Here is a 27,359-nt window from a genome sequence, read left to right as displayed (position 1 = left end):
TGATCGTGTGTCTTTCTCAGCCATCGCCGATTGCGAGGCGCCGGGTAGTGTAAAAGCTAGAAAAACGACTAGTCCCTTGTCCCGGAACCCCTTCTGGCCATCCCACGGGGATGAGGGGAACTTTACGCCGCCTAAATGTGTTCGTTTTGAAGTTACATTTGGGGCGACCAGCCTCTCCGTTTCGCCGTCAGAAACCTTCAACCTTCCGTGTACCGTCAAGGGTGGGACCTTATTTTTTTGCATGTTCGCTAGAAACTGCCCCTTTCGCCGTAGCAATAATATGCATAAGCCATCGGAAAAAGCCATTGTGCGTGCAGGCTTTCCATCCAGCTAAAAAAACAAAAACTACAAAGCTCTGTTGCTTTTGCAAGCGTGCAAGGTTGGTTACAAGTCAAGCAGGGCAGTTTGTAGTCGCTGAGAAGAGTATCCTATTCGGCAGGAAAAAGTTTGTGGCTTTCTGGTGCTTTAAAGTGAAACTAGTTTTTTACATCGCTAATGGTTTTATGGTTTAATATGGTTAACTATGTGAGACACATGTTATGGTAGTAAGAAAAATATATTCCACTGTATAGTATTTTGTAGCTTAGAAGGTTAGTATATCAAATTGTTGTTTTTTTTAATGTTTATCGACTTTTGAGACAAAATAATTTGAATTTTTTAACCTTTACATTGACATCATTTACATAATTGAGTTTCAAATTACTTTATTAGTTTCATTAATATTCAAAATAAATTAATTTAGTTTTTTTAATATTTTAAATGTCATTGGGTCAAAACACCAAATAGTTTTGGTTCAATTTTATCTTAACACAAGAATCGTGAGAAAAAAGTTTGAAACTTAAAAATCAAACCCCATGCGTCTTCTACATTCCTCCTAAGTCACCGTTAGTGCTGTAGGTCGAATCGTAGTCATGTTCAATTTTCAGTTTCCCTTTCCCGAACCGGTCGAACAGACTGGAATAGAATAGAGAAAATCATTCCAACCAAGCGCAGTTCACCCGCACTGATCATGTGCGTGGAAGGGATGGGATTGAATTTTTACTCTCACCATCCTTCTGCACAATTCAATTCAGCCCGCCTGCCTTTGATGGGGAAAAAATTTGACTCCAAGCGCTGACCAAAGATGCGTACGTAGAGTACCGGCGCAGAAAAATGGAACGATGCACAGAACGCGCGCGAGTGGAAGTTCGGATCGGGGCGAAGGGAAGCGTAAAAAAGCGAAAGAAAAGTGCGGTGGTGGTAAAAAAAAACCCCACATATTTTAAGGTTCCCCTCCTGCGGCCACCTACAGTCACCAGGCCGTCCCGCGGGGTGTTATCGCACGTCGGTTTGATTCCTTCTGGCAGGGAAACTTCGATGCTGGCCGACGCACGAGGATGCGCAAATGATCGAAGCATTCGGAGGGCTACCGTTACCCGTTGGGTTTTCCACTGCTTTTAGTTTTCCTCCCATTTTTGTTTCGCTCTTTTTTGTTTTGCACGTGTGCGATGACATAACGCACAAAAAACTCACCTCGCAGAAAACCGCGCTGCAATCATTTGTGACGTTTGGGTGAGTTTGGGGAAGCTGCGGAAGAGGGATGGATTCGGGTGGAGGAAGACGGGCGAAACAGCCGGCAAGAAAGGAGTAGATACACACCAAGCGAAGAGTGAAAAATTAAACCTCGTCCCCGGGACATACGATGGATGCTTGCAAGTTTTAGAATTCGATTCCACACCCGAACGACGATGACGACGGTTCCGAAGAACCGGAAGGAAGGACGGCTCTTGGGAGGAGATGTGGGGATGAACCTGTTTTTTTTTTAGATAAAAAACAAAAGGAAGAAACCAAAGGCTTATAGGTTTTGACTTTGTGTGGGCCGTCCTTTCACAAGAAATCCAGGCCTCGTGAAACGGGAGGTGGACCGCATTTCGTTCGTTATGCTCGCAAAAGGAGGATGCAACGGTTGATTTTATTTTTCCCAAAATGTTCCAAAAGCAAATTCTCCACTCGTGGGGCCCGGCCGCGGTTCTGGCGGTGCGCGGTCACCCGATCGATGTCATGTGCGATTGTGCGAACGTTTTCGCGGGACCGAAACCCTTCCGGAGTCGTCCAATTTCGGAGATATAGATTTTTTCCCAACTCGTTGTCGCGCACCTCTGATGTCGTGTTGTTGGCGAAAAAGTGGCAAGAAAAATGCGCCCGATCGCTCATCGCTCACCGCTGCACGCTGGCCCTCCGCTCCCTTTCCGCGCCGATCGGTTTCTTTTTGCACCGGAATCAATCTAATCGTGGTGCACGTATCGCCCCGGAAGGCTCCTCTGGCAAAATCGACATCGAAATACGGCGGCGAGGTGAGCTGCCTGAGTGCAGGGAACGCATTGAAATCATTATGAACGCGACCGGGACAAGACAGCCCTTACTGCGTTGGGAAAAGAAAACAAAACACCGTCCCCGGGATGGAAGGCTCGCGAACGCTGAATTTGTTTTAGACAAAAAAAGGGAACGGTTGTGAAAGAAGAAGCATTTTCAACAACCGCTCCACCCTACACGGTAAAAGTTCCGCGAGTAAGGAAAGCTCGCTTTTTTTGTGCTAGTGTTTCCTCTCGATGGAGCGAACGCCAACGCCCTTACCGAGTGGGTGTTTCTGTTCAGTTCTATACAGATCTTCCTAGTTTTTACGAATTTGCGGATGCATTTTTCTCTTCTTTAGCCAATGGCAGTCAAAATAGGTATTTCCTGCGTGAGCCTTGCTTGTGGGACGATTGTTTCCGAAAGCTATGGTTAGGGATCAGCAATAGTTTTAGAGTTCGCTACAGTGTTTCAAGCATGTAGCCATAGGTCTCAGTTCTAGTCGAATGTTTGAAAGTTATTATATGATTGTTTAAATTATTAGCAAGCAAAGCAAGAGTTAAATTTCAGCGACGTTTTCTTAAACAAAATATTTGTTTCTACTAGTTTGTAATAACTACAATCTTAAAGTAGAGCGACTGCTATTTTGAAAATATGGTACAGACTACATCTGGCATGGTTTTTAATATTCAAGCAAATACAAATATGAAAAGAACAATCCCAGTCCAATCTTCTCACCCAAACAAAATTTAAATCAAGAAAATTATATCATGTTCTAAAAGGAAAACAAATGATTAGGGTGACCAAGTTTAAGTTCATGTTTATATAATTCTTGTCAACTATTTCTAAGATCTAACGTGTGTTCAATATTACTGGTAACGTATTTTTTACATGTACGCGATTGATGTTAAGTCCAATTTTGTAGATAAAATAAATATTAAAATTGTTCTGAAATCGGCTCGGGTAACTGTTTTCAACATGCAGCCGCACATCCCAGAATGTATAACATAGAACAAACAGTAAGACTAAAATGCCTGGCAACGATGGCAACTTTCCGCTGAACAAACTGCGCGGATCCGCATGTTCAAAACGATTCGTGGTTGCGAAGGATCGAATTTAATTTAAAAATAATGAAAACAAAATTAAAACAAGCACGTTACAAGCAAATTACAAAACATGGCTGAGACAAAAAATCCCCTCTGCTACAATACCATCTCGATGCGGAAAAAATTGTGTAAAAATTAACCATCGAAAAGGGGTTAGCACTGAATGGTTTGGCAAGGCGGACAAGCGTGGTCGATGAAAAAGAAATCAAAATAACGCTCTTTTGTAGAAAAGTATAAATTAAGCGAATAAAATCAAAACAAAACAGAAACAATTTTTGAATAAAACGCCGAACAAAACGGATATTACATAAAATATGTATATATATTCCGAGTTGTGAAAACAAGCAACAGGAACGAAACAGTGGCAAAAGGGTTCGAGCGACACGAGAGGCGAGTGCCGGTGAGGGTGATGTGATGTTATATTGATTCTAAAACTCTCTCAGTTTCCTTGCCACGCCAAGCAGCGGGCCAACCTTGCTGCAATTCAGGACCGCACTGGAGGATGCAAAACGAGAAGTTCCGGTGTCCTGTAAAGACTTCCTGCGTCCGAAGGGTGGGTTTTTACTGAGGTGGCTTTTTTTCCGTGTGTGTTGTTCGGCCATGGACAGCTTTGTTTTATTTTGGTTTATTTATTTATTTTTTTGTGTGTGCCTCTATTTTGATGCTGTGTTTCAATTTTTTGCTCTCCTCCGTGCGGTTCCCTGCTGCTTTTCCGTTTTATTTGTTTTGTTTTCGCGAATTCCTAATTGAGATCAGCCGTCAGCCTGACGGCCCTCTCATGCCCTGCTCGACCGTCATCGGAGGGAAGGTTCGACATCGTGGGGTGCAAGTACAACCCACGACGAAGGCAGTCCGGCAAGTCGCACGCCATCACCTGGCCTGGAGAGACGCGAAAACAATAGGGGGAAAAGGGATCGCGGGACAGTGCAGCGCCACCGTCACACTTCTAAACGGTAGGGTGATAAATGGCCGATTCTACCCCCTTCTCGTGATCCACGGGGTAGCAGTCGGGGACGCGTGCCAGCATCGCTAACGGTGTTCCGTCGCGTCCGGCAAGTTATTCGCGTCCCGCGGATGTACCACGAACCAACGGTGGACGTCTTTCTGATTCGTGGCGTCGCTGTTTTTCACTGACGGGCGCGCACACAATGACCGCGAAGGGACACGTTTCCGCGCGGAAGCAGAGGAAAAACAAAACCGGCCGTTTGAGTGATGCTTGTTTGTGCTGTGCCACATGGAGGGAACGTAAAGATGCTGCAGGGAACATCGCGGCTGTCCAGATGGCGAGGATGCTGTCCGCTAAAAAATAGCCTCCAGTCGTAGTGGAAAGTGATACGCTGAAATCGAAAATACTCACGTCATTGGTTAACCTCATTGGGATAGAAATTTTGGACATGAATAGTTCTATACATAAATACATTACAGGATTTGTACTTATCTTTTGATCTAGAACAATTTAAACTATGTACGGCGTGCACCTAACAAGGTACATTGAAATTGGAGATGCGTTATCCACTGTTTTTTCATACTTCTGTTGTACTAAATTCTTCATCATAGAGAAGAACATCTCAGCGAATACGAAAGAAGCAGGTTTTGTTACAGTACCAGTATGAGTCATAGAAAATTAAGCAACTTTCATAAAAAGAGACTTGCTCATTTGAAAAACATATGCGGAGAACACATGAATAAAATAAAAGTCTACATCAATAAAAAAACTGGGTATATTTAAATGGAATAGCATTCACATAATTGACGAAAAGACACAAAATATTTTTTACCTTGTCAAATTAAACGAAGGTAAATGTAAATTGTATGAAAATATTTGTTAGGTTTGGTATTTATTATAAGTGAAGTTTGATTAAAGTAGCGTAGGACTCAATTAAACAACAACAGTTGTGCTCCTATGACCCTTGTCATTCAGCTTTTATTATCGATTTCTAATGTATTACTGACTTTCCAAAAGGAAAACAAGTTGGGTCAGTAAGTTGAATATCAGTTTTGGTTATCGTAAGAAACAAAAACAGAAGGAAACTGCACTGAATTGGTTTATAAAGTGCCGCAAGGCTAAAAATAAATCGAGCAGCCTAAACCAATCGTTTTAATTTTTGTGATCGGAAGATGTGATTCAAACTATTTGTTACGATTTGCGATTCTTGTTTTATCTGTTTGTTGCCTAAGATATTGTTGGCATACGTTTACGATGCATATTGGAACATTTTCTGCTATGTTATACCAATCAAAGCTTTCATAAAGCTTCAAGTAATAGAGAAAGTTTTGTGTACGTTTGATTTTGAATATCCTGAGCATTAGTTAACACAAACCGTTTTCAGATTTAAGTTTATCCTCATTTACAAACCAAGTTTTCGTCATTCCTTCAAGTTTTCGAATGTGAAACAAATACCATTACTTTGGTTTTTTTTTCTGATTAATGCGAGAATTATGTCCATTATCAATTGGGACGTTATGAGAATTGTTTGAGTTTTCAACGAAGAATAAGAATTAAGTTCGAAGAGTATCAGCAGAGTAAATCTGTTCAAATTGGTTGTACTGTTCAAATACCGAAGGTATTTAAAAGTTGTAGATGGCGCAAGTATCGCAAAAGAGAAACTTCGAATGTTCCAACGGACTGATTTTGAATTTATATTTTGAATATACAGTTGGTCCCCGCAGTATGCGAATGTTTGGGACCGAACGCAATAGCGTATTTCGAATTTTCGCGTATTGCGGATTTCCTCTGCCATATCGTTTATACCTCATATTGAAGAGTTGACACTGAGAGGGAACCGCTTATTTAACATATCTTCCATCCAAATCACTAATAAGTGTTCCATTTCTTACATTGCATAATTATGTCTCTGTTAAGAAGTGCATATTAAAAATTTCATTCTACCAAAACAAAGTAAAATTGACTAATCAGAACTTAAGCAACGCTATGAGCTCTGTCAGTTGTAAAAAATTGCGTATTGCGAATTCGCGTATATCGAGTATAGCGTACTGCGGGGACCAACTGTATTACTATGTTCTATCAATTATTTCTTTGTTATGTTCTGAATTGTAATTTTGTTTTCAAATCACAATCGAGTTATAATCAGTGATATTCTGAATTGCAAATAATCCAAATTATCTTTTCAAAGAAAAGACTGATGTTTCCACGATATTTATCAATATAGACTATTTAAAATCACTATTCTGTGTTTTTGAAAATTTGGTAGTTTGTTGCTTGATCTTTATCAACTATATTCGGATGCTTAGAAATCATTTCTTTTAAATAATTAATTAAGAAGAAATAGCAACTGCAAAACAAAACGCTACTCAATAAAAAAGTGTAATAAACATGTTTCTATTATTTTTAAGTTACTAACGATCCCTTGCGGAATCAACACATACATTGACAATAGTTCTCGAAGAATAGCGTGTGTTTTGTAAAACCACAATGTTTCATAAGAAAGATGATTGAATGTTTTGTTTATTTTTCAAGTGCGATATGAGATTTAAAAAATGCATAGCGGCTTTCATTGAACAGTGATAGAATATTTATTGAAGGACAATATATTTAGCCAGTTCTTACAATGTTAACCATAAAAGTATGGAGTATTCATTCCGGATTCGGTGTGGTTGCTTTATCATTTGAGTCTGAGCTTTCCGAATTGGGGCTCTTATCGGTTACCTAAAATGGATCAGTTAAAAACAAAGTAGGATATTTTACTAGTTAATCTACCACTATCATTGTTTCCTCCTAGAGGTTTCACGCACGTGTAAACTACTAGAAAGCAGCTTTTCGATCGACTCGACATCGAGATTTTCATCTAGGGCTGACACTTTCTTCAGCGCGGATGAAACGATGCTGAGGTCTCCGCGAAGTTCACTGACGACAGCGGTGATTTTCTTCGCGTTGCTCAACACCTCCACCGTTTGCGTGTATGGGTTGTAACGCACACCGAAGGGTCGTTGAATGTTTTCTGCGAATGCTCTGAAATGGAACAGTGATTCATTTGAGAATTTGTCAAAAGTCGATAGTGATTAAAAACAAACGTTTGAATGACCCTGGTTTTCATCAAAGAACAAATTATCAAATTTTTCTTACTCAAATTAAAACTGTGAGCGAAACACAATATTTTGTTTTTTATGCAATATAAAATCCTTGAAGAAGAACAATTTAAATTTGTGTGCTCTACATTTACTATTAAACAAGTTTTTAAAGCAACAAATTTTTACTGGAGTAATCAGAATCTGACTAATTTCATTTCCCACGATAGCGGTACACGATTTTTACCTTTATATTTTTTATTTTTATATTTAAAATATTATTAATCATGTCAGTGAATCCCATTCGAACCCCTACAAAATGGTCAAGATTTATAAAAAATAGATATGAACATGAAACTTGCACATAATATTAATAAAGTAATAATCGTGTACACTTTAACATTTTGACTGCTAATGACCCACACAAGGAATTCAGAATTGTCACGAAACTCATATAATATTGCAATCTTATTGTAATAGACTGTAATAGACGTAAGAAATTAACGCTAGGCAAGCTTAATATATTTGTTGTTGGTTTAAAAACAGTATACAGTATATTTTATATATATACATATAAAAAAATATTTTTACTAAAATAATGTTAATAGTGCTTGGCAGAAAAAGTCTTAACACATTGCCTGCCACGCTGTTTCAATTTATAGTACAATCTTTAAAATAGTTTTGACCAAATTTGGTTATAGAATTTGTTACACCACCGTTTTTTCGAAACCAAACTTTCCGAAAGATAAACACTACACCCAAGTCAGTACACAAGAGGCTAAAGCAGAAACATTTGCTTCGTGAGGAACAATTATTTTAGAAATGTAAAACTGATAAATTGTTCTTGTCACTGTTTTCTTTATTTTGATGCATATGAGAGCATATATATATTTTTTTGGTGCGGTAGTCAAAACTCGTGACGTATCCAAATGTGTATAAATAAGAAAAGAACAGTGTAAAGAACTATCCTTCATTTTAACTTTTCTAAAATAATGATTCCTCACAAACGTTTCGTAGCAGTTCAAATGTTTAAGGTACTTGAAGTTTGCATGCGCAACTTCCCATCGCCAGTTCATTCTCACCTCATCTTTTCCTTGGCCTCCTCGAACGAGTCGGTGTAGTAGTAAGCGTTCTGGTACGCCGTGATAATGCACTCCTCCTGGCACGTCACCTCCGGATCGAACCGCTTGATCTTCTCCGGCGTTGTGATCGCATGCTGCAGCTCCGCCACCGACGACAGCAGACCCGCCCCGAACACCTTGAAGCTACCGTCCTGCTGCCGGCAGAGCCCGAACTCAACCGTGAAGAAGTACAGCGTCGCCAGCCGGTTGATGTCGTCCTCGGAGGCTCCGAGCGAGGCCAGCCCGATCTCCTGTGAGAACTGCGCGAAGCTGGCGTTGGCCAGCAGCGGCATGTGGCCGAGCAGCTCGTGGCAGCAGTCGCTGGAAATACAAAATTTCAAATTATGCCATTTGACGATTGCAGCGAGCTCGTATGGACGGTATAATTCGAAATTTCAATTTACGGCTCCGGCGTGTAGAACGGATCGGACGAGTGGCGGATGTACTGCGTGCAGTGGAACACACGGAACGCCAGCCCGGACAGGAAGTCCCGGGGTGAGAGGTATCCGGCGACGGGTCGAATCTGGAAGCCGGTCTTGCGCTTCAGGAACACGTTGATGTCCTGCAGCTGCGGCAGATTGTCCTCCCGGTAGCCGCAGTACTTCACCAGCTCCGGCCAGTTCTCCAGGTACTCCGGGACGGCGTGCTTGATGTAGAGTTTGTGCAGCTCGCGGAAGACGGTCCCCCTGTGCGGCGTATGGTGAGTGGCAGTGAGAGAGAGAAAAGAGCAGGCATAAAGACCACGGGTCAATCGATAAGACAGGCGAAAGCTATCATCTTATGTTGAACCGACGACCAGACTTCTCACACGATCCGTCCGGTGCAAACACGGGACGAGATTGGAATAAACCTCTTGCCAAACTCAATTAACCCCTGTTTGAATGGGAGGCTCGTTAGGTTGAGAAAAGGATCGGATTGATAGACATCCACATCCTTTCCTCTACTAGAAACCACCGACCACCGGAAACAGTCTAAAGCAGCTTTTAAAATTGACTACAACCAGCTCGGAAAGGCGTTGATGACTTTGGGAGTGGATATCTTGAGGATTGAGAATTTCCAGAAGCATGCAAATTAAATTTACCATGTTTTGATTTCTTCCGGTGTATACTGCACTCTCGGGATCGGGTTGCCACTTGTTTTTGGAAAAGATGGAAAAAGAACGAAAATAAGCGTCTCGGAGAAAACCAGAGTCTGTTTCTCTACAACGGTTGCTTGTCGACGTACTGCTTGTAGGAGGTGGCGATGGCCGAGAATTGCTCCCGACGCTTGCGGTACACCGGATCCTTGAAGCCAGGATGGTCCGCATCCAGCTCACTGCCATACATCAGCACGTTTTGCGCCCGATCGAGGTCGGAGATTTTCCTCGGGAACCAGTGCATCTCACCAAAGTCTGCCACAAATAAAGTTTTCGTTAGTATTGTAGGGCAGCAGGAAGAAAAACCCTCGCCCTACCGAAGCTTCCACAAGCGGACAGTGGCGTTGGCGGTGGTCCATCGGCGTTCACTTGGGCCGCATAGTTCACCGACTGGACCTCGCGCTTCAGCAATCTGAGCACTTGCTCGAGCCGGTTCGCGTCGCACTCGATGTCGACGAGGACGTCCGCGAGATCGCACGCCTCACCACTCTTGTTCAGCTCGACGTGCAGCACGTTTATGCCGAGCTCCTGAAACACGCGCAACGCTCCGGCCAGGCCACCGATTTGGTTTTTCAGCGTGAAAATGATCGACGTCCGGTCGCCGTGAACCGTACGCTCGTTTCCATTGCTGTGATCGACCGATTTCTGGCAATGAAACGAAGGTAGAAGAAATAACATCAGCGCTATATTTAAAACATTAGGATACACAACTGTTCTGAAAAACCCAGTTACTTATCCTAGAAATATTCAAAATATACTGTTTTTATTATTTAACTTCAATTAAAAATCGCACCATGTCGATCGAAACCAATGTATAAAAATACATCAAAGTTTTATTCGTGTTTCTTTGCTGTCTACGCCAATATAACATTTTATATGTTAATCCAACTACAACGATGTACGCTCAAAATACTCCGATTCTCGCTATGAGTCGTTCTGGTTAAAGATTTAATTATACAATCGATTTTTATATTGCCACTGCTACTATAAAAGAATCACTAACACAACGTTGGCGTTGCTATTAAGATTTATTGGTTAACCGAAGACTGCAATTGTAAATTATGTCTATAAACTGAAGTTCAAATTAGACAATATACTCAATGAATTTGGATTAAATAATAATAATAAAAAATAATAATTGACACGCCGGCTACCATGGCTTTAATTTTTGATAGCTAGCTGTCATTAGGTTTAAAATGTTTGCCCCATAAATAAATGAAAATCAAACATAAAAATTATAGAAAAATTAATATATAACTCTTTGGAAAGCTAAGTCTTGGCTTGGTCAACCAACGTGTTAAGGAATCGTTCTGAGGGTTTGAAATACTCCAAAATTGAGTATATTTTCGACATTTTTATTCCATCACACAAATGACTTCATTCACTTTGCCCATATTTTTTCAAAGTCGCCCTCAATAAGTTTCCAATATAATTTTAAGTTTAAAGAACAAAATGAATCCCTACACCCTAGGTGTGACTGTGGGGCCGATCCATTTCAATCTTATAAGCATAGGTCCTAACGAGGACCTTTTTTCTAACTGACTAATTATTTAACAATGCTGTGGATGAAATATAATCCCTATAAAGTTTGATTCCATACCATTTTGAGCGATTTTAAGAATATGTGTTCTCGAATACATCTCATAAATTCATAGAAGAACATGTCTTGCAAGTTGATAAATTGCTGTAAATTAAACGGGGCACCATCTCAGTATAAAACCTTTCTAGCAAATGCTAAATTCTAAATCTCCAAACAACTGACGAGTTTAGTCCTACTAAAGGTGTCATTGAAGCAGATTATAAAAATGCTCTACACGTTACGAAACTTAAAAATATTGTCAAAAATTAAATGAGTTTGCAATGTAAATTTTCTAAAATATTCATATTTTTCAATCATGGTAATGAAAACGAATCAAGGATGCCCTTATATTAATTTTATTGCAAGTTTTTTAGTTTTACTATAGTGAACTATAACTTTACATGTCCTTTATAAATTTGCATTAAAAAATAAAATTGTTTTCTTAATTACTCAAACATAACTCAAAATAAAATACTATTTGATTAACACATTCATTCATATTGCCAATGATTCTTTGGAAACTCATTTGCTGGATTTGCTAAATTATATTTTCACAATGAAATAGTTTCAGTTTGTATTTGATTAAGTGTGATCACTGTATCTCTAAAATCGATTTGATAGAAATAATAGAAAAGATAAATAGAAAACTACACTTTTCTGGCTCTTTGATGCAAAACTGTATTCACAATGTACAATGTAACAAATTCACTACACGAACACTCAGGTGCAACGGTTTATCCAGATTTCGGTCCACCAGCAGTGGTTATAGTGAAACTTTCATAAATATGTACAGTGGGTAAGAACGGAGATTGATATTTACAGCAAACTCTTTTCGCCGGTGCAACGGGCTACCCTCTTTGACGGCCCATTCCTGATCGCCACTGTGGTACAGCCATAATCCCAATAATCCTTTGCCGGAACCACTCATGATGTTGCACTTTTTGAAGATCACTTGTGCCCGATTTTATTGTGCAAGTATTTATAACTTCACGCACGAATCCCCGCAAAACCCGAATGCAACACTGGTAAGCGAAAGCCAATTTGCAAGAAAAATCCAATGGGTCAGGGCAGGATGGGACCAAATACACTTCCTGTAAACGAGAACGCGGATGAACTGCCGACACGACACGCACGACACACGAGAATCAACTGGTGAGTTTTCCAATCACTAATGGCGCTTTTATAGCCTGTCCAGAGATCCTGTCCCATCCCCGAGAAGGTGAGGATGGGTTTTCCATCCCACGCTCGAAGGAAAAACCTCCCTAGCGTTTGAGAGATGGAGGCGCCAACAGGATTCGCAAACAGAGTAAGTGGAGCGGTGGTGGGGCGGAGATTCTAGGATGCTCGCCATTCAATTCTCAACCCCAGCCCCCTTCGCCACCTTTCCTTCGGGCGTTTACCAGTGCCAGCATAAAATCTTTTCCTTTCGACACACACATTTTCACCTCCAACGCCCAACTCCACGGAACGCAATGGCAAACGGTTGGGGCGTCCAACTGGTGGATGTTCTTTCTCGTCATCGTGCTTAAGAAAATTTCGCTCTCGATTGGCTGAATCACGATAATGTCAGGAATAATCTAAACTTTATCGTCGTCTGATTTTATGCTGGCTGTGTTTCGGGATAGAAGGAAATGCTCAAGCCACGTGGCGGAGACGTAGCTGGAGGGCTAACAGGGTGGGATGGTGAAGCAATGGAAATCAACACAACCAGCAGGTTATGACCACTACGGTGGGATGGGACATCGGATGATCCAACGGTTGCTACCGGGAAGGATAATGATGATGATGATGGATCTGTTTTTAGTATGACGCTCCAAGTCTCGATGCTGCTTTTATTTTTAAACTACTTCCATACAATCTATTGTAAGTCAAATTTAAGTTACGATGAGCTTAATTTATTATGTTTTTCAAACGAAAATATTTTATAAAGTAAAACTCATTAAAAACACTGAAACATGTTCGAATTCACTTGTAGATCATGCTAAAGCTAAAATTCAGAGATAAGGATACCCTGGGACTTAATTTTGAAGTTCATTGAAGCTTCATTGGCTAAGGATGAGAGACATACTTTAACTGCGCTGTGCGGTGGATTAAACCAACGTATCCTCCGACAACGTATGTTCGGAAAAGCCAAGCTCAACCTGCTACAAACGCTGCCTTTGAAAGCAACGCTCAGCTGTAGCGATGGCGAATCTCGTCCGAGTGTTTATCTACCAACTTAACGCAGGGGCTCTTACTTGGGAAGGGTATTCTGTATAAAATCACTATTTGTTCCGTGGCTTGGCGCCATTTATTTCTCTCCGTTTCTCAGCTGTCTTCACCGACACGTGGACGCGACGGTTGTTGGTGGTGAAATTCATTACGGGAAAGGAAGGACTGGTGAACCTTTTCGCAAGGGAGTTGAATTAATTTCTTCTCACATTGGCTTCCGTTTCTATTCGGGTACTTTCACATGCGACCGAGTCATGGCCGCTTTTCAGACTGAAGCGGAGGAATACCTTGCCGCTGTTTTGGTTTTCTTGTAGATTGACTTCACATCTGACGTGCGAATCACGCACCCAGCCCTGTTGAAACCCGCCACCAGACGAAGGACGTCAATGGACACGAACTGTTTGAAAAGCGGAGCACTGGAACGCACTCAAGAGCACACTTCTGAGGGGCAGACAAACAGACACGCTTCAATCGAGACAAGCGTTCTTATTCCGTGCGGGTTTGGGTTTTGCAGAACTTCAGCAACCCTAGGAGGATAATGATAGTGATGATAAGGAAAAACCGTGTAACAATGCCGCCACCAGTTTCCACTTGTTGCTAGCCGGAAAGGGACGACCGTGAACAGTGAAATAGCGACCGGAGCCTGTCGAGAAATAGGACTGAATCGATGTAGAATATTTCCCGTGTTCTGGCAAAGTGATTTTCTTTGATGCAGGAAAGTATACCGCTGCCAGTCGATAGTTTTTTCTACACCTTCAATGTATGAACAGGAAAAAAACTCAAAAGCCAAAGTAGATTGAATCGGGCTGAATCCAAAAAAAAGCTTCTCTTTCACACTCTTCTTGATATGGGAACGTTCGTTTTCCCTGTCGATTGCAATCGATTGATTACCGAAGGAAGAAGTGAACTGCTATCGATTCACTTAATCCAACGATTTCCTCAGTTTCGGGTTTGCGGGAAGCAGAGGTTTCGGTATAGGAACATTGATGCTAGTGACGGACATAGACTAATGAATATATGCATGAGAAAGCTGGCGAGCAGTTGTATAATGCTAAGAAGAAATAAGTGCTGGTATGTTTCTTACGGAACACTTGTTGATTGAATGTTGCCTTTGGGCGTTTAATCGAAGATTCTTGAAAGAAAGATATTACAACGAGTTCTGGAATAGAAATTTAGTGAAGAATTGTTGGAACACGCTCTCGTTGTATGCCGAATTAATCTGATTTATGTTTACGTCAGCAACACTTTTTGAGACAGTTCAATTCTACAATAATAGTAAGAAATACAGTTCTATGTCCTCCAACAATCATTTGTCGGAAATTGGGTTTTAAAGCGCCTCAAGTAATCAGTTCGCATAAAAACAAACATACTTTCATGTGCAAATAATTGAATAAAGTAGATTTTATTATACATTAACATTTTAATTGATATTTTAGAGAATTAACCTCAAAAAACCGATTTCAACCAGCTGCCAAGTGACCATATGATAGTTGACCGAAACTTTAGTCATAACCGACGAAGCGAAATATGTTGATATCTTTTTGGTTCTTGTGTGGCCTTTAAGATCACCTGCTGCTCCGTTTAGGCACTCTTCTAGTTATCCTTGTGCAGGATTTACTGTGTGCAGGTAGTTCTAATGCACTGATGGTACTTTTTTTGATGTTGACCACTCTCGAAACGATATATACCTCGCCATAAGCAGTCTGTCTTGAATGAAAGAACAGTATTGGATTCTCGCTGATTTTTAGCCATACTATGGGGATCTATAGGAGTTTAGTTCTATAACTCAGCTTGGGAACATTGAAGAGATCGAAAAAGGAGATCGTGATCCTCCAACCAATCGGAACCCAATTTTGGGATAGAAGCCCACGAGGTGGCACAATTTTCTTATTTTGAACGTTCCAGCTAACATAATAGTGTTTTCAGACAGAGTTAGTCGGAGTTTTTTCCTTCTCTCTGTTGCTTTGCCTCCTGTTGCACTTTAAACCTATAGAACCATTCGTGATCAGAACCAGCCTTCCAAATTAGTTTAAAGATATCTCCATAAGAAACAAATTACTAAGTAAACCACATTAGCTGAGTTCGGCAGACTCTAAGTGTCTCTATCAAGCGTAGATTGATTTACTGTTTTATCCACGCTGGATTCAATTTAAATCATTACTCTGTCATACTTGTTCTGGCCATAAAAAAATGCTGCTCTTGATGAAGCTTTCTAAACAGAAATGCTAGGTTTTCTTATTTTCTGATACCACAGCGATCAAATTGATCCATTATTTTAAATGCAAACTTTAATTGTAAACATCTTTTATTTCTATATTTCTGTTTCTACTGAATGAGTTTTCGTTATGTTTTTTATTTTTATTTACTACTTTTTAGTATTGAAAACTCATGAATTTCCAAACAAAATCATTCACAACCATCTGTATGTATTGTTTTGAACGCTACGCATAAATTACAATTTTTAATGAGCCGTATTTTCAAGTCATATTTTGGCTATGTTTTTCTTTTAGTTTTTGTTTTTTTCATTTGAGTAAATAAACTTAGTATCTCATAAATATTAACATGCTTACAGTACTTACAAATCCTGTCCCTAGAAGTCGCGATGTTCCCGAAGTACCAATTTAATACATGAAAACATTCCGTAATTTTTCTTATTTATTCAGTAATACTCATTCAAACGCTCTTCATTTGAGCAACGATTTATTCAATTCCGCAGGAAAATACTTACGTAGAACATTATTTTATAGCAAATAATAAGCTTTCACCCAACACTTTCTCTCAAAGTTTACCCCCTAAAAATGGCGCCATCTGATGGGCACTTTTTTGCAGCATATTCGAACACTATAGGCCATGATGTACAAGTCCTCAGCAGTTTATTTTCTAAAGAAGAACCTGTTTGCACACTTTGTATTACGTTGAAGTTCGACGTACTTGTTCAGAATTTAATAGGTAGCTCAACATATTTATTTTGGGGATGAAAACTGTGCTAATCAATTGCTTATGAGTTTTTGCATAACCAACCATCAACACATAACACCGGCCTTCGCTCACTGTGCTACTCGGGGCGCCATGCAGCAATCCAGCGGACGCCAGGCGAAGGAAACCCTACTGCGGACCCCAATGCGCATGTGCCCTCGCGTTTCCCCTACGCTCTCTCGTTGGCCGCCATCATCAATGGGGTGATCCTTGCACATGGCCTCACTCTCGCTCGAGTGAGTACTTCCACGGAAAATACGAGATATGTTGCGTCCGGAGGAGGGTTTTGTTGACTCTACGCTCGCCCACTCTCAAATCGCCGCTTTTCTCCAGCTGTCAACGGAAGTGGCATCCTTGGGCGGAGATTGCGTGTTCGCAAACGTCAAGCGCGCTGGCAGACGCGAGAGCCAGCCGTCCTTTGCGTGACGGAGAAAATCGTAGTCGACCAACTCCATAGTGCAGCGCACAACTCGCGGAACGACGGGCCAAAGTTTGGTGGATCCGAAGAAGTGAAAAAACCCTGCTCGAGCCCGTCGACTCCATTTTTCCACAGACCACATATTTCGAACACGGTATCGCAAACGTCGGTGCAAGTACGGGGTGACACGCAGTTCAGAAAATTCCCGTTCCCTGCTGACGATTTTCCTCAGTCCGGAACGGGTGCCGTGGCGTTGTGAGTGCGCGTGTTGCGTCCACACGCTGGGATAGTGAAAATTTGCGTATGTGTAGCTCGGCAAAAACGATGGGCCAGCAGTGAGAAACAGAGGGAAAAAGCGACACCGTCAGAAGGTTCGGTGAATCTGGATTCATGCGAATCCTTGGTGTGTCCTGTGTGAGGGTTGGCCGAATCGAAATTTCCCGTCGACGACGTTAGGCAACCAACCCGGCCACCCCGTACAGCAAGCAAGAAAACGCACCTCACAAATATACCCACACACATACAGAAACTTGCTGCTGCCATGGCGGACACGGAGTTTGAGGAACTCCGCCAGAACCTGGATGCGTTGCCAACGTTCCGGAAGACTCCTGCACCGTTTTACTCGTAAGTATATTGAAAATATTAAAAAGGAGGTATAGAATCTTCCCTCATTTGCGCAAAAGTATGGAAAAAATGTTCATGCAGAGCTTCAATGCGATCTGTGAAAATTCCTCCATCACCTCGTGAACCGTGCGTTCGGATGTGTGCATGCGCGTGTGCTTGTGTATCAAATCAGTTTTCATAAGTTCTTCTAAGAGAAACCAACGATAACAAAAAAGAAGAAGTAGAGAAAAACAACCAAGGAACAACCCTAACCACCAACTGCTTATTCACGGCACGACATTCGCCACGAATCCTTGACACGACGTTCAAGCGAGCCTAAGTGATGCATAAAAACGCGTTCTAACCGGGTAGTAATAGCAGGCTGTCGAGTTCGGAGGAAATTATCCCATGAAAATATGCACGGAACCTGCGGAAAAGGGGTTACGGGAAGCCCAGAACCTCATGCGGACGGAAATGGGCCACTGCAGGGTGTTTTGCGTATCAGATTCAGTCCATGTGTCGCCTCCAGTGCGCCATCTTCTTCTGCCGCTGTCGGGGTTTTTGCTCCGGATGAGCAGGAAATGAGTGCAGGGACATCAGCTTCCCGCTGCGTGTACGTGTGTGTAGGTGTGGTGTTTGTCCTGAACAGCATTCATATGACGTGAGACCATCCGTCTCCATCGCTGGGATGCTGAACAGCATGTGTTGTTATTATTGTTGCAACCTTTAGTACGGCGAACAAAACAGGAGAGCGTCAAACGGGATGGATTGAAAACTGTCCATCGTCAACCTATGACATGTTCTTGCGTGTGTTTTGTGTGTGCGTGCGTGTGTGTGTGTGTGTATCTCTCACAATGTTGCCGAGCGCAATAATAAAAGCATCGTAGGAAGTGATTTATGGAGTAGGTTTTAAAAATAGTTTATTCACCTGTCTTCGTTGGGCTCTTGATGATGAAAAAGACGGTTTCGCTTTTACGACTAGGAAAAAACATTTTCCAAAGTGGACGTGGGAAACCTCGCCGAACATCCTACCCACTTCAACGCTCCCCCCATCGAATGCTCATTCTACTGTCGTGCACAGGACGCACTGTTGGAAATGAAAAAGCACACAGATGGATGGCACCGAAGAACCGTGTTCCTTTTTTCATGGGCTGCAAGTGATGGCACCGGACCGGGACTTTTATTGTCGACGACAACGATGAATGTTCCAGCGCCAACTTGTGGCGAATGATTTTTCCGCCCCGGCGTTCGTTATGGTGGACGGCATAATGTCCATGGGCGGACAAAACGGAAAGCCGCTCTCCTCCTACAAACACTTTCCCGCCGGATCCGCGGGAAGAATGTAGGATCTGCTTTTCAATTAAAATACACTTACTCATCTACTCGCCGGTAAAAAGGTTTCACATGAACCGTAGGACGCAGCAGAGGAAGGAAGTATAATGTGTTTTGGGGGTGGTACAAATGCACTTTCCAACTAATGAGTCACGGTTGAGCGTGACTCTTGCATTGCAACATTTATAATTCCAGTCAAATAAACCAACTTGGGGTGGTGTAGGTCATGGCACTAGTCTTAATGAGGTCCTTTATTTTCTTGTTTGCTTTGAATGAAACGAAACTTAGCAGCCTTTAACATTTTGTAGCTGGTGTTTATTTGAATATTTTTTCTGTTTTACATATTCGTATTTTTTCATTTCAAAAGGACCATTCATTTAATTTTTCTTAGGTGTTTTTGTTCATTCACATATTATAATGGGTCTAGTGAATTGTAAAATTGTTTATTTATTTATTTTTTCAGAACGGACCGCCGCTCAGGAATGGTCAAATTATTTCGCATCATTATTGTCTATGTAAATACAAATGTTTTGCTAAAAACTATTCACTATTACACCGTACCTTATCAATGCTCTAGTTGATATTTCTGTTGTTCGTTGGATCAAATTTATCAAAGTTTATTCTTGATGTTAAGATATTGATTCACGCATTTTGCATGAACCTTTTTGAATTGTTTAACTCATCACTAATTCAGAGAACGGTTCCATTTTAATCTGATTGTTTTCTAATTGCTACGAGCACTTTCAGTCAGTTGATTGCGGCGTATCAATTGGGATCGATACCAAAATGAGGTCCCGCAGAGCTCAGCAAAGCTTATAGGGCTTTCCAAAACGCCTCGGGAAAACAATTTCCATCCGTCTGAAGCGCGATGAAAGTCGTTTGGATGCATTAAATATTGAAGATATTCTGTCGCTGATAGCCGCTATGGATGGTAAAAAGAAGCAAAAAAAGCGCAACAAAAACCGGAAAAGTGAGAATGGAGCATGAGAGCAGAAAACAAAAATAATAAAGAACGTTTACCACTACTACACTCTGCCTTCTTTCGCCATTTAATCGAGAGTACTAAAATTAATCGAATTTTGGATCCGGCCGGATTCGGCGGTTTCCACTTGTTCTCCTCAGAAGCTTCTAAATTGATGCGTTTTCCCAACAAGGCGTAAGTCGTGGCTCGGTGGAGGACCTTCTGTTTCGTCGTGCCGCCGGTTCGCCATAAACCTTCATTTGCGACACATCCGGGGGCGCCTTGTTGATCGGTTCCGGCGGCCATGTTGATGCCGCTTTACGAGCCTGAGTGGAAGAGATCCGCATGGTCGGCCGTATTTTGCCGGACTGATGTCACCCGGAGGAGATAAAATCCGATCAATATTTAGACGAAATGGATGGAACACACAAAAAACACACATTCCGCTCGACGTAAGACGCCAAACGTGCGGATGCTTCGATACTGGCAGTTTGGAACACTCTTTGCTCGTTTCGAGCGTCGTCTTTCGTGTGCAGTTTTTGAAAACTGCCACGAGCCAATGCCATCTAAATGGGTCAACAAGATGGAGCCTGCGTCCATCCGAGGCCATGACGGTGTCCGTTGTGGCTCGATGGAAAGCCGGGGATGGAATGCGGTTGTTTTAAATTTATTTAAAATCAAATGAAAGCACAATTAGGTTAGGGCTCGGACTTCTCGTTGCGATGAGATTTGTCATCCGCGAGTCAACGAAATTAGAGTTAAATTAATTATGCCACCTCAATCCAATCCTATAGTCGTCTCGGGACTTTTATTCACTTTCTCCTGCCATCCTTTCTGCCAACATTCACAGGCTAGTCGCTGGTCTGGACTTGGACGAGGACAGTCCGTCGTCGAAGAGTGACTCGTCCGACCACGAAGAAGACTGTCCACAGTCGGCCAGCGACGGCACGGTGGACTCGGTGCTCAAGGGAACGCCCAGCAAAACGCAGCAGCTCATCCAGACCATCAGCACGATCAGCAGCAGCAGCAGCACGGGCGAGGACGACGAGATCGGCGATGGGTTGCGGACGGTGGCGCACGTCGCCGCCAGGAAGTCTTCGCTAGGGGCGGACGACGAGCAGCTGCTTGTGGTAGTGGCAGGATCAGGTCCGGAAAGTTTACTACAGTTACAGCTGACGCCGTCACACGGACAGCACACATCGGCGGATGGACAGTGTACGGCTGGAATTGCGGCCGTCACTGGACCGACTCCGGGAGTTCCCGGAACAACAGGAACGGCGAATGAGATGCACGGGATCGCGGGACAGCATCCAGCGGGAGGTGTTGGCATGATGCCAGCTGGAATAAACAGCGCCCATCTCGCCCGAACCAGTTCGCTGCCCTGGATTCCCGGGCAGGTGGAGAGGAGAAGACGCAAACTACCGGAAATTCCTAAAAATCGTAAATGTAAGCCAACGTGACGCAATCAATGAGACGAATTCTTTTGTTTCGGTTTTATTTTGGTATCAGTTATAGATCTGCTGACCTTCTTGGCAAATGTGTCATGTATAGTTTTTCAATCGGTTTATGCCGATGGTGTTCTTTATTTTTTATTATTTTACAACAAGCAACATGTTCTCAATAGCTTAAAATAGTCGAAGAAATTTAGAAAACCGTGGAGTTGAAGGACCGTACATTGCTACACGAAAGATAATTCGTCCTGAATGATTTTGCTATACAGACTGGCTCTAAGTTATGAACATTAGAATACATCTTGCGGTAATGCTTTTAAGTGATCATTTTACAACTGTTTAGCGTCTTTAGCTATAACTTCACCGTTGTTGAAGATTTTAAAAATTCATAACGGTTACTTTTTAGTATACTATTTCTTGGCTATCTTTTGGCGATTTTAATTTGTTATGCACCAATTCATTATTCTGCCAGCTTGATGTAAAGCTAAAAAGATTGAATTAAATGGACTTTGAATCCTTGTCAACTTTTTTTTTATTGAAAATGTAAATTCAACAGTGTGCGCTAGAAAGCTAATATACAAAACCATCTATGAAAAAACATCTTTAATATTTTTAAGATCACGCCACAATTTGACCTTGAAGTTGTGATTGTTTTTAATTTCCGTAGGTTGTTTCCGTAATGGGCTATGTTCCACTATTCCGTACGCTAGCGTTTCGATGCGTTATGCGGGATGCGTTGCTACGAAAATTGGTGCTATTTTGATGATTAGTCCCATCCTCTTACCCCAACATTTTTGATTTGTGTGGTCACCTTAGGATGTGATTTGTAATCACAAAACTATGACTTTATTTTTTTAATGTTGTGTAATGATTTATAGCGCATATTTGAAAAGAAAAATTAAAGTGTCTTAAGAAGAGCGGTCAAGATTATAGTCAACTTGATTCTTGAAACTGGTTGTACAGAAAAATCTGAAATATGTGCTCTAGATGTAGCATAAAATTTTATGAACTACCTTTTCTTTAAATATTCAACCTTTAATACCTCAATTAAATTCAGAATCTGCTTAGCGGTCAAAATTTCCGTTTTAAAGTGGATAGTTTATATGGTGCCTATAGTCACAGCACGATTATAATGCTGTAAAACAGGACTTTTACGATAACCAATTTATTTTTGAAGACCTGCATCTTGCTTCACAAAATTGTGAAGCTATTTAGATTTTCAGAACATTTTATTGGCACAATTCCCAAAATTTATTTAGGTTTGGAAAAATATAAATTAAATTTTTATACTTTACGAAAACAAACACCTTTGCCTATATAACGATCGGTTTTCTGTCGATCTTACTTGTAGCTTCCGTTCTGCAACTTTTAGCCGGACAGACATCGCTGGCGGACGAGCTGAGCGCCAGCAACCGCAAGCTAAATGGCCACTACCCGGCGGCGGCAAGCGGGGGACCTCCGCAGCACACCACCTTCTTCAAGCAGAGCTCGCTGCTGGCGCTCAAGTGCAGCTACCTGCTGGACGAGGACTCCAGCCCGGATTCGGAGCGGCTGCAGAGTCTGGGGGACGTGGACAGCGGCCACAGTACGGCCCACTCGCCGAACGACTACAAGAGCATGTCTCCGCCACCCCCGCAGGCCGCCTCGCCCGTCACCTCACCCTTCCCGCCGCCGTACGGAGGCGTGCCGTTCAGCCAGCTCGAGATGCTGGAGGCCACGCACCGCGCCCTGCACAAGTTCGTCCCGCGGCATCACGACGAGATCGAGGTGGAGATTGGGGACCCGATCTACGTGCAGAAGGAGGCGGAAGATTTGTGGTGCGAGGGAGTCAACCTGCGCACCGGGCGCCAGGGCATCTTCCCGTCGGCGTACGCCGTCGATCTGGACTACAACGACTTCGACCCGACGTCGATCGAGATGAAGCGCGAGCGGTACTTGCTCGGGTACCTCGGCTCGGTGGAGACGATGGCTCACAAGGGCACGGGCGTGGTGTGCCAGGCGGTGCGGAAGATCGTCGGGAATGGGTCCGAGTCGCCGAAAGCACAACCCTGCATACTGGAGATCTCCGATCAGGGCTTGCGGATGGTCGACCGATCGAGGGTGAGTATTGGTTCGGTAAAAAAAACATAGTCTTTCAGTTGACTCCTTCCGAAACACTTCGAAGCTTTTCTGCACGGGGTTCCACAGTGGTTGTTTAATATTTTTATGTTTATTATTATGTTAATTATAATGTAAAACTCAACGGACCAAACAGAGTCCCAATGAGTATCTAAAACTAAAACTAAAACTAAAACTAGTGTAGACGCATGTGAACAAACTTATAAAAAATTCGGGTCCATTGTTAGGCGTAACTTAAAGGTATTAGCGTCATCACAGAAATTGAAAGCGTAGTGAGCTCTATTAAAAGTATTGCTCATAGCGGTCATTGGAGCAAACTGGCCATAACGCGTACTGTTAGAGGATAATCTTAGAAAATCAGAATTACGAAACCGTCTACAAGGTGCGCTGAAGTTAACTAGTTCTAGTAGGTTTGGGGCATCAATCTCACCCTGAATCAGATTACCCACAAACACTGCCTGTAGTATCAGTCGTTGTTTGAGTGTTTGCAGTCCTAAAGGAAGGCAACGCGAGCGGTAAGAAGGATATGTATCCGAGTTTCGCCAGGGGAGCGACCGTATCGCTAATCTCGTAAACCTTTTCTAAGTGTTCTCAATCCTATCGTGCCAACAGTTGAAATGCGGAAACCATATTACACTATTAAATTCCAGAATAGAGCGCACAAAACTAACATACTACGTTTTAAGACACAATTCCACGTATATCATCCTCAAATTCTGAGAATTTTCCTCTTTTTTGATAAAATATTTACCCTCATCTCTGTAATATAGTACACGTTAGTGCATTAGCACAAAGAAACACAATACAAAAACGTGACACTTAATGACCTTTTCTTCCTCACAAAAACAAAATTCAGATAATTCAGATGCACCGTTCTCAACCTTTTTTATTTTTCATTTATGTACATGCAGTCGAAAGTAAATTTTAAACTCATTACACAGTTGATACGAGAAGCAATTTTTCTTGAAAAAACTAAAAAAATCCAACTTCCAAATTTAAACACATATAATTCTCACTTAACGTGTCTGTATAAAGCCACAAGTTTTTATTGATATTGAGGCTTTTTAAGATTGACTTTATACTGAATACTGCTACATTATTTGATGTAGTATATTTTTATTAATTATGAAACGTAGTTAGAATGCAAAGCGGATGTAACGCATGGACATATACTACAGCACAATAAAAAGAAGTTTTTCCATAAGTCACTATGTGTATGTTTCACAATATTACATCACTCTTGGGAAAGTATTTTATCATTTGTTAATAATACACTAATGAAACCCTTCTCAAGCGTCTTCCCCAACCGTCGGCATGAAAAATTAATGTTTCTTTTATTGTTTGTGCACTTCTGTGTGTTTTTTTCGATATCCTTTCCGGTGGTGCAGAACAAAAAATCCAAAGGGCCGTGCATAGACTACTTCTACTCGCTGAAGAACGTATCGTTCTGCGCGTTCCACCCGCGAGACCATCGCTACATCGGCTTCATCACGAAGCACCCGACGGTGCAGCGGTTCGCGTGTCACGTATTCCAGGGGACCGAATCGACCCGGCCGGTCGCGGAAGCCGTAGGGTAAGTAGGCATACCTTCTGGAAGCATGAATATTGAATCTCGCACCGAAACAACTAACCTCCGGTCGACGTTTCCTTCGTTGCAGTCGAGCATTTCAGCGGTTCTACCAGAAGTTCATAGAAACAGCATATCCAATCGAGGACATCTACATAGATTAAATGGTTGACGGAATGCGGTATCCAAAAGTTACAGTGGGAAAAAAGTGTACGCGAGACGAAACAGAATAGAGAGAGAAAGAGAGAGACAGATCACCTTATTACCAACGAAGATATTCTCCTCATCAAACTGTCCATCGCTTTCGGTGCTGTAAAGTAGTGATTAGTTGCATCCCACGTTATGTTGCATTTTTTGGGGAGTTTTACATTACGTACATTTGTTCTGCAAATTTTATTCGACAAACTTTTCAGAACTAGAAAAAAAAATCCCTTGGCACTGAGGCTTATAAAGTTTAAGTTTGCAAAAGTGTAACATCACGTGTATCATTAAAACCAGTGTTTTCCCGTACTAGCTAAGGAACCAAAACCGTGAGCAAAGAAAACCAAAGAAAATAAATGTTAGAAAAATAGCAGGGGTCGCTTTAGCGTGGGCGACAGTTACGTTGTTAGTGTGTATTTATCTGAACGTTTTGATTTGGTTTATCATTTTGGTAGGAAAAGGACGCAAGTAGCTTAAAGAAAAGTCTGCTTTTCTAGCACCTGCTTGGAGGACACTTTTGCCAATAATTTTCATTGGTGGTAGAAACAACAGGGGTTATCGGTTATTTATATTGCATGATTGCACCTAGTGACGCTAGCAAACCTCCCGCCTAGAATGGTCCGCACATTTACTTGGGCTGTTTAAAATTCAACATACTGCTGATCAAGCGAGCTGCAGGTGAAAGTTATTTCCAGTGTGTTGAAAGCTTTGTAAATTTTGTGAAGGATTTTTGTGCTCAGAGAGATAGTGGAGTAGGCGAATTTTTCATACGGGGAAGGATTTTTGCATGAACAAGGAGTAGTGGGGCAGCTAGTGGATAGAACTTAATATTCTCCAGTTGATACACATGTTTTCTCCTTTTTTCATGTACAACTAGTGATATAGTAATGCGAGGAGATGAGAGGAATAGGGACGACTCTAACTGGGGCACATCAGAACGTTATATTATTTCACAAACCATGGTCGGACGATTCGGAATCAATGTCGTTTCAACAAACGATCGGTCAATGTTAAATTATCTGGAATCTCAAAGCATCTAAGAACAAAACACCGTTTAGTGGATCACTGATGGTCGGATGCTTGCCGACGATTTCGTTCGAGATTCTGGCCAGCAACTCAACAGCATCTTCAGGCTTATCGAATCAATGGGACCGAATACGTTCAAAATATCGCTGTTAGCACACATTTGACAAAGTTGGTCAGGCTTTGTTTTACTTCCATGCGAAATTTGAAAGTAGGATCACCATCCAAATTAGCAAAAGTCAAGCAAGGGGAATACAAAGATGGTAGAACTAATAGAAGTACATTTCATCTGATGAAATGTACAAAAAATGGGCACTTTACAGTGCGTTAAATAAACAGTACGTAACCACAAGAAGAAATCACACACACAACATAAATCTTACAAAAAACCTCTAAGAAACTGAATCATGCAACACAATAACTTACTCGCGAACTCTTTGCAAATTCTTCGTACATTTTTGTTTTTCCTGTACATACCAGTAGATAAAATAAGCAACTTGAACTCGAATGGCTAACAAGTGAAGCAGGCAGGATTAGCAGAAGCAGCCCGGAAGGAACAGTTAAACGGAAACGAAACAAAACTATATTTATAGCACAGAAAGAATAGTAATGCAATGAAAAAACGGCTTTAGAGGGAATATAAACGAAAGCGGCAACATAGATAAACACTGCTTTGCAGAGAAGGGCTGAAGAATATTACCGATCGCTTTTATTTCCAGAACAGAAATAATAACAGAGCTACAGCAAATGTCTAGTTTTTGAAAAAAAAAAATCAAAGCCCTCTGTTACATACTCCTATGTTAATGGCAAATTGTATTGATCGAAGAAATAAAAAAAATAAACAAACTACACACGTGATACTTACTGCTGACGGTTTTAAGTGTAATACTGTATGTTTATTCAATTATTTCGTTTGAATGTGGCGACAGTGCTTGCGCGGGATGTTGCAAAAAATGGTAGCAAACGCAAGTCGTGGAGAATAAACGCTAAAGCTTTTCTTATTACCTTCTCCAAACGCATTCCACAACAAGGCAAAAAAGACATACACAGCAATTACTAGTTAAATTGATCACTCAACATCAACCTCGACAAACTACTGTTTATCCTGTACGTAAAAAAATGGAAAGTACTAACATTTAAGTAAGAAGCATTAAAAGAAACCAAGTAAACTCACGAATATTCAAGCATAATGTAAGCAAC

The 27,359-nt window shown here is 41.6% G+C and overlaps 2 protein-coding genes across 2 annotated transcripts; one reads left to right on the top strand and one right to left on the bottom strand.

Annotated features, from left to right (window-relative positions):
* Window positions 1-7,032: 7,032 nt before the first annotated feature.
* Window positions 7,033-12,226, bottom strand: LOC131264686 (tryptophan 5-hydroxylase 1). Its single transcript, XM_058266957.1, has 9 exons — window positions 12,119-12,226; window positions 11,950-11,955; window positions 10,037-10,364; window positions 9,809-9,974; window positions 9,666-9,716; window positions 8,989-9,270; window positions 8,546-8,905; window positions 7,191-7,407; window positions 7,033-7,104 (listed from the first exon to the last, which is right to left on the bottom strand). Exons 1-9 carry the CDS (start codon window positions 12,224-12,226, stop codon window positions 7,033-7,035), a joined length of 1,590 nt encoding a protein of 529 aa, XP_058122940.1.
* A 5,218-nt stretch (window positions 12,227-17,444) lies between these two features.
* LOC131262414 (JNK-interacting protein 1) lies at window positions 17,445-26,957 on the top strand. Its single transcript, XM_058264407.1, has 5 exons — window positions 17,445-17,527; window positions 20,650-21,245; window positions 22,602-23,350; window positions 24,757-24,941; window positions 25,027-26,957. The coding sequence occupies exons 1-5, from the start codon at window positions 17,445-17,447 to the stop codon at window positions 25,097-25,099; spliced, it is 1,686 nt and encodes a 561-aa protein (XP_058120390.1). The 3' UTR covers window positions 25,100-26,957.
* The last annotated feature ends 402 nt before the right edge of the window (window positions 26,958-27,359 follow it).

Source organism: Anopheles coustani, chromosome 2 (genome assembly GCF_943734705.1).
Source record: "Anopheles coustani chromosome 2, idAnoCousDA_361_x.2, whole genome shotgun sequence".
NCBI lineage: Eukaryota > Metazoa > Arthropoda > Insecta > Diptera > Culicidae > Anopheles > Anopheles coustani.
Note: the sequence above shows the minus strand (reverse complement) of the source record. Positions and strands in the feature narration are given on the sequence as shown.

What these genes read in the sequence shown, in the direction of transcription:
- LOC131262414 (XM_058264407.1), top strand. Translation starts at nt 17,445, where the DNA reads ATGGCGGACACGGAGTTTGAGGAACTCCGCCAGAACCTGGATGCGTTG. An exon ending in ACTCCTGCACCGTTTTACTC is followed by an intron (nt 17,528 to 20,649) that starts GTAAGTATATTG and finishes CAACATTCACAG; the next exon opens with GCTAGTCGCTGGTCTGGACT. An exon ending in AATTCCTAAAAATCGTAAAT is followed by an intron (nt 21,246 to 22,601) that starts GTAAGCCAACGT and finishes TCTTACTTGTAG; the next exon opens with CTTCCGTTCTGCAACTTTTA.
- LOC131264686 (XM_058266957.1), bottom strand. Translation starts at nt 12,226, where the DNA reads ATGAGTGGTTCCGGCAAAGGATTATTGGGATTATGGCTGTACCACAGT. An exon ending in ATCGCCACCTCCTACAAGCA is followed by an intron (nt 9,717 to 9,808) that starts GTACGTCGACAA and finishes TCCAAAAACAAG; the next exon opens with TGGCAACCCGATCCCGAGAG. An exon ending in TGCTTTCTAGTAGTTTACAC is followed by an intron (nt 7,105 to 7,190) that starts GTGCGTGAAACC and finishes GATCCATTTTAG; the next exon opens with GTAACCGATAAGAGCCCCAA.